Source organism: Micromys minutus, assembly GCF_963924665.1.
Source record: "Micromys minutus genome assembly, chromosome: 17".
Classification (NCBI taxonomy): domain Eukaryota; kingdom Metazoa; phylum Chordata; class Mammalia; order Rodentia; family Muridae; genus Micromys; species Micromys minutus.
The window spans coordinates 21,828,031-21,838,256 of NC_137952.1; the positions used below are offsets into that span (position 1 = coordinate 21,828,031).

Sequence of the window (10,226 nt, forward strand, 5' to 3'; positions counted from 1 at the left end):
AAACAAGCAAGCAAACAAACACTTCTCATGTCTCTAGAACACCTTTACCTTTTGCAAAGTCCTTGATGTCCCTTAATTTGGTTGTCACAACAACACTTGTGAGATGGACCAGACAGCTGATCTCCATTTTTAGACTGGGAAAGTAAACTGTCTGGCAGATGTCACTGTCTTGTCACTCATCTGAGAATGAACTTGGTTAGTCTGTCTCAATGTACATCCTTTCTTTCCCACGTATCTCTCCCTCTGTTAAAATTCACAATGCATGTGGTGCTCAGTGGCTAATGCGTATACTCGGATTTAACTGCCATGCCTAACTGTGGCCTGCTAAACCCACCCTGCTTCACTAACTCTTTATTGACTGTGGTGACCAAGATGTTTGCACCAATTTGTTTCAAGAGGCAAACTTGTCAGAACATTTCCTTCCTGTAGCCTCAGGTCCCTGAAATACCAGCCACCCAAATCACATGTGGTTTACCATAATGCCTAGCATCATAATTGTTTCTCAACTAAATAGCCCAGGACTATCCAAGTCTACAGAGATAGATGTACACCAACCTAACATAGCTGGCTTGCCCGCAAACTTAAACTGAAGCCACTGTGGGAAAACATAAACAGTCTCAACCATTAGGGTGATTATATCAAATAAGACAGGCTACAGGAAAGCAGTTCTGCAAGCCAGAAATGTTACATAAAATCTGGTTACTGCTCTTCCGTTTCCTTCGTGTACGTAATCCACTTTGTCAATTATCTGTGGAAAATCCTTCATCACAGCTTCCCAGGTGACTCATGGTGCTTCTTGTTGCCTGGGTCTTTTTTCCAGATGGTATGAATCAGGTGACATGAGACAGACTTCTAGTTTAAATGCCTCAGGCTTTGCACAGATATGGATTTTGCACAGATATGCCTGACAGGAAAAAACCCAGGAGCCAAGGTTCACCAGGAACCAAGAAGCCTCCTAGGATAAGCCCACGCTAGAGGAAAGGGCAAGGAGTCTTAGCTGTCAGCCTCAAAGTAGTGCCTTCGGAGTAGACTGGAAGGAAGGAATGTGTAGTCTTAGGTTTTGTTCCCTGCCAAAGTCTCACATGAACCATATGGAAAGTGGGCTGGGGGAAAAAGGGCTAAGAAAAACTGAAAAATGTTTTGAACCTCATCAGGATTTAGAGGCAACAAAGCCTACTGTCCCTCCCCTCTTGTTCCATTCAGGCTATTGTCACAGAAATGGACTGGGTGCATGGTTGAAAATGCTGTTTTTCCACAAAGACTGCACACATCTGGGACTCGAGATTCAGAAGAACAAATTAGAATCAGTAGAACAGGAGAGTCTACTTCAGGCCCGAGCCCACAGACGGGCACTGGCTATACTAAGCACTCAGTGTTTATGCCCCCTTGAAAACATGTGGGAGTCTGAACCCCAATGTGGTGATAATGCAAATGTCCTCCACAAGTTTTCCCGCCCTTCTGTGAGGAGTCAGCAACCTAGGAAACATGAAGCAGGCTCTCATCAGACACCTCAGACAGTATCTGATCTAGACGTTCAAGAGCTGTGTGAGCAGGAGCAGTGGACCACGCCACCCGGGCAGACAAAGACAAACTGGGCTCCAGATAACTAACTTCTCTAAGCTGTTGTGCATTAGATTTCACCTTTCTGCCTCTGTTGCTTTTCTATGTCCCTCTTTGACGTCTGGGCTGGCTGGTTTTGTGTCAGCTTGACAGAGGCTGGAGTTAGAGAGGAGGGAGACTCAATTGAGAAGAGGCACATAAGATTGGGTTGAAGAACATCTCTTAATGGGGGTGGATTAATGGGGGAGGGTCCAGCCCATTGTAGATAGTGTTATCTCTGGACTGGTGGTCCTGGGTTCTATAAGAAAGCAGACTGAGTAATCCATGAGGAGCAAGCCAATAAGAAGCACTCTTCCATGGCCTCTGCATCAGCTCCTGCTTCCAGATTTGTGCCCTGTTAGAATTCCTTCGGGGATGGACTACAATATGGATATGTAAGCCAAATAAACTCTGTTCCTCCCCAAGTTGCTTTTGGTCATGTTTCGGTACAGCAACAGCAATCCTAGCTAAGACAACATCATAAGAACATCTTGTTTATTTAGGGGACAACCAATACTTTATATTGTTTAAATGTTTCATGGGTAGTGGCAATTTCTGATAATTCTTTAAACTGCCATACTCTTGTTCACAGCTACTGAGTCTACCACTTGGAATTTGTCATTTTGTTTGAGACAAGGCCACCTTATGGACCCAGACTGGCCTGGAATTTAATATCTAAAGAAGGCTACTCTCAAGTGTATAATCCTCCTGCCTCCCCCCAATTTTCCAGTGCTTGGATTGCAGGTGTGCACTGGCTCGTCTGGCCTGTGTCTTCATTCCTTAGCAAACTGTCGTATTGAGGTGGTTAATAGATCTTAATATTTTGTGGACACAGTTCAGCTGCACTTTTACCGCAATGTTGCAGGGACATAAAATGTCTTTTAAGATTAGTTGTCTGCCTGTTGAGCTCTACAGGACTTTGTCTTAGTTGCTCTGACACCTCATCCACACTATAGCTTCAGCCACTCCTGACATGGAGAGGACTCCAGAAAGCCCTCTGTCTCCCTGACACCTCTCTTGTGTTATGCACATCTAAAGTGCCGTCTTCATGCCTTCCCAGACACCCTGAGTGCCTTAAAGACAACTGTTCATCTTCCCTATCCAGCATGCATTTAAAACTTAAGATTTTTATCCAGGCAGCTAATCTACACAGGATGTTTAAAACCATTGTCCAAGGTCTTTTACAATAATTTCAGTTGTGTGGGAGACTTCAAGGTAGCCTCAGAAGGTATGGGCCAAACTGGAGACCCCAGTGCAGGCAAAGTGATTCATAATCTCCTGTTATCATTGGTTCCTCTAGAATGGAGAAAAATGGAAACAGACTTCAGAAAGTTATCTGGACCAGGAGATAGCCCTACTTCTTCTCCTCTTCCTTCTCCTCTTCTCCTCCTCCTCTTCTTCTTTTTCTCCTCCCCCTCCTCTTCTTCCTCCCCCTTCCTCCCTCTCTTCTTTTCCTCCTCCCCCTCCTCTTCCTCCTTCCCCTACCTCCTCCTCTTCTTCCAAATGCAGAGAGACTTGCAGAAGCAAAGTGAGACTCCTGCTCTTCATGGTTACTCCCCAGGTTCTGTTAGCCTTTGACTGGGAGGCAGCTATTGCCACCCTGTGGCAGCATAGAGGTATTGCAGCTCCTTTATTCAGCAACTTTAACCAAACGTAGTAGGCTCCTTAAAACCACTTGCCTTTTCAAGAATGCTAGCTCACAAAGGACTTTTATCCCCATTTGATATATATTTTTTAAAGTTTTAGTTATCTTTATTTTAAAAATTAAATTGAGGTTCCAAACATATTATAAAAATATTTTGATATACTTTTAACAATGTAAATATAATATTTATAACATCTGTTTTAGTGGTTCAAGTCTTAGTGTTATCACAATGCTAAGTATTCATTGGCTTAATGTGTGGAAGGAAGAAACAGCTGACACTTTAGGAGAACAGTTTGCTGCTGTTTGGGTTATTTTTAATCTGAGACTGTTAATATTTGAGAACTAGACTATCTGTCCTTGTTTGATCAATCCCAATTTAACCCGGCTGTCACTCAACAGAGACAATTTTTACACGCCATAGTCCTTACCCTTAGTAAGCAGCTCCCCAGTCTGTCCCTGGGAGAGCTGCTAGCTCACCCTGCTTCTAAGGAACAAGAGTAGCATTTAGCCATGTCTCAGAGATCTGCTCCACCAGTTGGGGGAGGATGGGTAGTGTTGAAATATAAGATACAGAGGCTGACCAATGTTGGTGATAAGTGGGTTAGAAAGATGATCAGAAACCTAGGAGGTGAAGTAAGGAGTGTGAGAAGTTCAGGGCCATCCTTGGCTAGATACAGTGTTCAAGACCAGCATGAGATATATAAGATCCTGTCTCAAACAAATAAAACCTGACAAACAAGCAAAGCCCTCGTGCTGCTGCGAATACACAGAGAGGCGGGATCTTGAGGTCTGTGATTGACAGTTCACATGACTGTATGGGAAGGAAGCCTTATTTCATCCATAAGAAAATCACCTTTCAGAGAGGTTGCCGAGATCACACATGCATACGGCACAGACTCAGTTCCCTTGTCATCTAACCTCATATATAAGGCCACTTCCTAGCAGTCTTTACATTGTCCTCTTGTCTTGGTTTTGGAAGATACTACAACTCAGCTGTTTTTAAGGTACTTACATTGCTTAAGGTAAGTAGAAATGAAGAAATTAAATAACTAAAATATAACAGCACCAGTAGGTGGTGGAGTTGGTATTTAAATCCAGGGAGCTTGGGTGACATAACTCATAACCACCATATTCAATATGTGTTAAAATTCACACCGGAATACATGTACTGTGTATGTTCTCTATAAGGATTAGGAGGGGTACCTTCAACTGTTTTTTTTTTTTTTTTTCTTCAGAAGCTGTTAAGAGAATGGGAGGAGCTAATCCATCCACATTGTGTGAGAGAGTCCCTGAGCCTACAGTACAGACCGATGGGTGAGCTGAGGCAAAGATCTGTTCACATAAATAAGAACCAGGCCACGGACTGGGAAAGGCTCAGGCTTTTTACTTCCTTTCTTTGCTCCACTGCCTTGGAACTATTTCCTGTCATTTTTCCACCTCAACTACAAGAGGCAGAACTCTAAAATGGCCCGGATTCTTACCTGCTGAGCATGCACGATTCTCCTCCACCCTTGGAGGTGGAGACTGAAGATAACTGGCCATCATCTTAGATGACAAAGGTGGTTCGATAGCCACTCCCATGACTCCATTGCATTGCCCTCATCAGACTAAAGGGGCTTCTAATGGAGGAGTCGAATGTCACAAAAGAATGTGCTTGTTTGGGAGAGTCTGCATAGGGGTGTGGGGGGGGGGGTGGGGGGGCAGCATGCTGCCCGAGGGGCTCAGCTGCCAGCCCTAGGCAAAAGGGAACTTCAGCTGAGAACTATGTAGAAACTAGGCCTGCCCATCACCTCAATGGGCTTCTTAAAAGCTGCCACCCCAGCTTGATTGTATTGCTGATCAGTGCAGAATTCACCTTGGTTTCACTCTGAATGGTGAGAGGTAACTAACTCAGACACTGGGTGTCCTGTGAAACTGCTAATGCTGTGATAATTCATGCTAGAGAGATAGTCAATGGCAGAACAAGTCAATACCCACCTCTTGACTCTGCTACGGCAGCTCATAACCTCTCCTTACATGGAGATTAACGATGGAAAGCCAGTAACTCTGATCTACTGTAATCTATCCTCTTTTCTTCCTCCAAACCTTCTCACCATGCTCTCCTGAGGATCGCCTATGCAAACGTCAAAACCCAGGTCCAGTAGAACTTCTCTAAAAAGCATTTCCTTATGAATTCCTGATATTTACCATCTCAAAAAAATTAAATAAACAGGAACAGGTGTCTGGTGCCATTTAGAGTTTAGACTCTCCTTAAAGAAGGGCAAGGAGTCCTATCTGATTTATAAGCCATTTGCTATGGTTGCATACTTGCAGATTCAAGTTATTTGGGCTAATCTTCTCCTGAAATCAAATGTCAACCATAATATACAGCAATCTCAATGGCTCAAAGTGACGTCAATGAGACAGAAATGGGGATTGTATATCAACACTGTTCACAGCATCCATAGACCCCTGGAGCAGGCAGCACGGTGAGGCCATCACAGTAGGGAAAATTATGTCATGAATCCATTGGAAACAGTGGACGTGGCTTCTGGGAGAATACAAAGTGAGAGTTCAGATTTTTCTCTAAGACCTACTGCCCACTCCCAAGGGGAAGGCTCTTAGTTTATATATGAGTAAACAGCGGGCAAATGAAATACAGCTTTTAACTTAAGGTTTTATAAGAACATTATAAAGAACTTGGAAAACTGGAAAAATTCACAAGAGGTGGTCTTGTCACTCTCATGAATGTGCTATGTACCACTGTGCAGAACACGAAGGGGACATGGGGCCAGGGATCCGGTTTAGCCCAGAGAATGCTTGCTTAGCATGTAGCCTGAATCCTGAAGCCCCGGCTTCCTTCCCCAGCATCTCATAAAGTTGCCCCGTCTTAGCACTGGGGAGGTGGAGGCAGGAGCATCAGGAGCTCAAGCTCATCCTTGTCTACATAGGGAGTTCGAGTAAGTCTGGTTCTAAGATTCTACCAGAAAAAAAGAAAGAAAGAAAGAAAGAAAGAAAGAAAGAAAGAAAGAAAGAAAAAAGAAGAAAAGAAAAAGAGAACAACATCCCACCTACCCACACCAAACAAAACAAAAATTCCTAGTAAGTGGAGACAGTCGTCTCAGAGATACAATGGGAACACTGCCAGTTTGGAAGAGTGCATACCTTCTATGCTCTGTGGCCCAACGAGATTCGTGGCCTGGTGAGCTGGGTACTCCACACGTGGCCTGGCAATGCCCAGCTGCTCCATGACGCCATGAAGCAGCCTCTGGATGTCTGTCTCTGAGACCCGGTCAGGGGTCCGTGGACTGTAAGCAAATGCTGGATTCCTCTCAAGCATCAACCAAAACAAAAGGCCAGAGAGCATCACAGAGATCATCCTTGAGGCCATTTTAACCTGCAGAAGAAAGGACCAAGTTTATACAACTTGGCCAAAATGGTCAACCATAACACAACTGTGGTGATATAATTATGAATCACAAGTCGGGGCTGAAGGACCACCCCGATAGGAGACGCTAATGAAAAATTCTTAGAGGTGGCTTTTGTGTCCAAGACGGGTGGGAAACCGCTGTGTGAAGGAAATAAGGTCCCTCTAACTTGACACCTGAGGAGTCTAAGGACAGAAATAAGTTCTCATACCTATGGTCTCTGATCCTTGCATTCTAAGCACTTTGGATTTGAGAAAGGGAGGGTGATAATTTTTGAGATTTCCCAGTTTAAGAAAGGAGTAACCAAGGGGAGTTAGGGAGACCCAAACAGTAAAAATCAAAACAAAATAAAACACACAGAGAAAGTTCTGGAGCGGTGGCTGAGGGTATTTTAACTGAGCACAAACAATACATACATTAAGATCCTGAGCAGAGGTGTACCAAGATCAGATCCTGCTCTGCTGTGTGTGAAAAGCAAGCAACATGAAAGAAATTTACACGACTACCCACCACCTAGGTGATCTTAGGCAAGTTCCTCAGCCTCCTTTTCTACAGAACAAAGATAGTAACAATCTATCTCGTAGAGCTATTGTGAAGACAAAGATCAAAATCATGTAAGGGGCATGGAAAAAAGCCAGACACACAGTAAGCCAGCTGCACTGCTAGCCCCTGGTGGCAAGCAGTTCTGGGAGTTAAGACTTGCGGGGGCAGCAGGGAGGAGGGGGAAGAAATGGTGGGGGAATAAATCTGAGGTGTCAACCTGCCCTACATGTTGGCGTCCATGGAAGCCACGGAAAGCTGAGCAAGCAAACAGTATTCACACAGCTTCCCTGGCAGCTGCTTGTTCAGAATGGGTGATTTCGGCAACAGCCAGATAAACCCTTTTGAGCATCCATGGGGCTAAAGATTAGAAGGTAGGATTAGAACATCCTTCCTAAAATAAATATTCATTTTATCTGTCTTTCTGCAGCTAAAGGCCTTTCTTTGCAACCTTGCTCTTCAAAGAGCCAAGGACGGCTGTTTTAACAGCACAGTCTACCGTTGTGATGAAAGGGCTGGTTGCAGGCACTAGGCTCCATCATCTCCATCTTTCTCCATGAACTCTGAATACAGAATGTTTTCTTTACTGGCTAGCCCACGGATGAACTACCCAATCGCTGCTCTGGGAACTCTTTCCCCCCCATCCTTCATTTATAACCACCCCTTCCCCGCATCCATCCTTTGTCTGACCTCAACTAGGGTTTCTGAAAGGCATCCTCCACCACCTAAGTAACCCAAGTATTCCCGCTTTCAGCTGAATAAGCATTTGCAGCACTGCGGAACTCACCGTGTGGCCTGGCCGCGGGCGAGCTTCTTGCAATCTGGGCCAAAACAGAGAGCTGACGTGCTGGATAGCTCCTGCGTCACCCCCTCCGCAACCAAGCTCCACCCAGGCCCCGCCCACAGCAGGTGGAAGAGGCCTTCCCAGAGTTCCTGAAAGGCATTGCAGACGTCTCTGGCCCAGTGCCTGACTTAGCTCCAACCGTGGCACTCTTTTTTTTTTTTTTTTTTTTTTTTTTTTTTTCCTGTTTCTAGGGTACTCCCTCTCTCCACCGACCACTACGAACATCATTTACCTCTTTTATCAGTATCAAACGATTGCCTAAACGAAGATCACTGGATAGCATATCTTTAATTTTGTCACTTTCTAGATTTTTAAATTACCATACAAACGGGTTTCATGCTGGAATTTTCCTATACCTCTTTTCTAATACTTTTTCATCCCCTCACATAAGCCCTCTCTCCCCAACTTGTTTCATGACCTACATTTGCATTGACAGGTGGAAAAACAAAAACCATCTGACTCCAGTGGTAGGGGTGACTAAGAAAAATCCCAGTTCTAAGGGGTTTTAGTGAGTGACCCCTCTACTGCACCCTTAATACCCCAGGCAACCCAGAGGCTGAGCATTGCTTCCTAAGTTCACCAAGAGAAACCACACTTGCAGGACATGCAGAACTTACCTAAACAGACCTGGAATCTATTACATTTTTGTGGTGCCAACAGTAGACCCAGGATCTTGAGATTCCTAGCTCTGAAAGTAACAGTAGAAATGCTGCAATCTTCATCAAGAAACTTCTGGTAAACAGTACGTTCTAGGATGTGGTTAAAGATCTTTTTTTTTTCTTTAATTGCAAACCCACTACCATTTTACTGCAGTGAAAAGGCCAGAAGTCTTGTCAGTCAGAAGTTTCTGCGAAAAGCCAGAACTCTAATGTGTTTTGTTCCCTGGGTGCTTTTTTGTTTGTTTGTTTCAGTCGACATGATGCTCTGCTAGATCCAGGTTCAAAACTTATGATGGTACATAATACTTACTAACTTAATACTGTTTACTCTCAAGTTCAGTTATAGTCAACTTAAATTTGGGAAAATAGTTCAACATAGTTCAGTTATAGTCAACTTAAATTTGGGGAAATAGCTTGCTGACTGTGTAGTTGACTAAAACCTACCAAAAATGTATGATTCATATTGTATTTATGAGACAGGGTGTGAAGGCCTTTGTACTGACAAAAGGCAGGAAAATTCATTTTGGTTCACAACCCTTTGAAGATTTCAGTATATGATGGTGGGAGCCCATGGAGGGTCAGGATAAACAGCACACTTTTATCCTGTTCTGTTGTGTGACACTCTTTCTCCTAAAGGGCCAACAACCACTAAACAGTGCCCCTAGCTAGGAATAAGCATGCAGCATGAGCCTGTGGGTAACAGCTCACATACAAGCCTGAGTCTTACCAAGGCTCATCTCAAAAGGTTCTCTGTACCTCAGACTCCAGAGTACTTGTCACTACAGGCATGTGCCAGTACACCTGACTAAAATTTGGTATTTTAAAAACAAAACATGAATCATATATGCGGGGCCGACATGGGCCTCCATTTGTGGTGCCTGAACCACGAACAGCTACTCTGAACGGGGAGAAGGCCTAAGGGCTTGAAAAAAAAAGACACGTCTATTATTCATGTTACCAGAAAGTTTACTCCATATTGAACTGCCATCTCTCAGGACAGTGTGCAGTCACTCAGACTGTGGTCCTGTCCCAGTATTATACACTCAGGTAATTACAGGGGAGCTATGCAGACTTCCTAGCTGAAAGTTACCCCCTAGGGTGAAGTTTGTAAACTGAGGCAGCTGGAGACAGAAAGGCCAGGTGTGGAAGTAGGCTTGGGACTGGGCCAATTAGCATAGCAAAGGGGGGGGGGGCAGGGGCGTGTATCTCTCTCCCAGGGTCCAGGCATGCAAGCAGGCAGTGTAGCTAATCCCAAACAAGAGTTGGCCTGATATTTAACACATATATATCCTATATTTGTTGAACCTCAAAACCCTAAATTAAGTTTATTGATAGTAGAATGTGAGCCAGAAACCTACCAACTTCAGTTTTGTGTATTAAAATCTGCTTAATTATGAGAACACCCAAATACTAGTGTCTTACACTTAAAAATGAGAGTAACTCTTGAAGTTACTGTACACTTTTAACTTCAGGGAGCACAAATGTATGTACTGTCTGATCTTTTTCGCCCATGAAATTAGCAACAATCTTCA

The 10,226-nt window shown here is 44.0% G+C and overlaps 1 protein-coding gene across 5 annotated transcripts in view; it reads right to left on the reverse strand.

Annotated features, from left to right (window-relative positions):
• Positions 1-6,614, reverse strand: part of LOC308431480 (neuroendocrine protein 7B2) — a gene marked incomplete at both ends in the record, with an annotated part of 42,128 nt that extends 35,514 nt beyond the window's left edge. For all 5 annotated transcript variants that reach the window (XM_080930974.1, XM_080930972.1, XM_080930973.1 and 2 more), the window contains one exon: positions 6,389-6,614. In XM_080930974.1, the coding sequence (XP_080787100.1) occupies positions 6,389-6,614 (226 nt within the window). The remainder of the gene's footprint in view (positions 1-6,388) is intronic.
• Between the last annotated feature and the right edge of the window lie 3,612 nt (positions 6,615-10,226).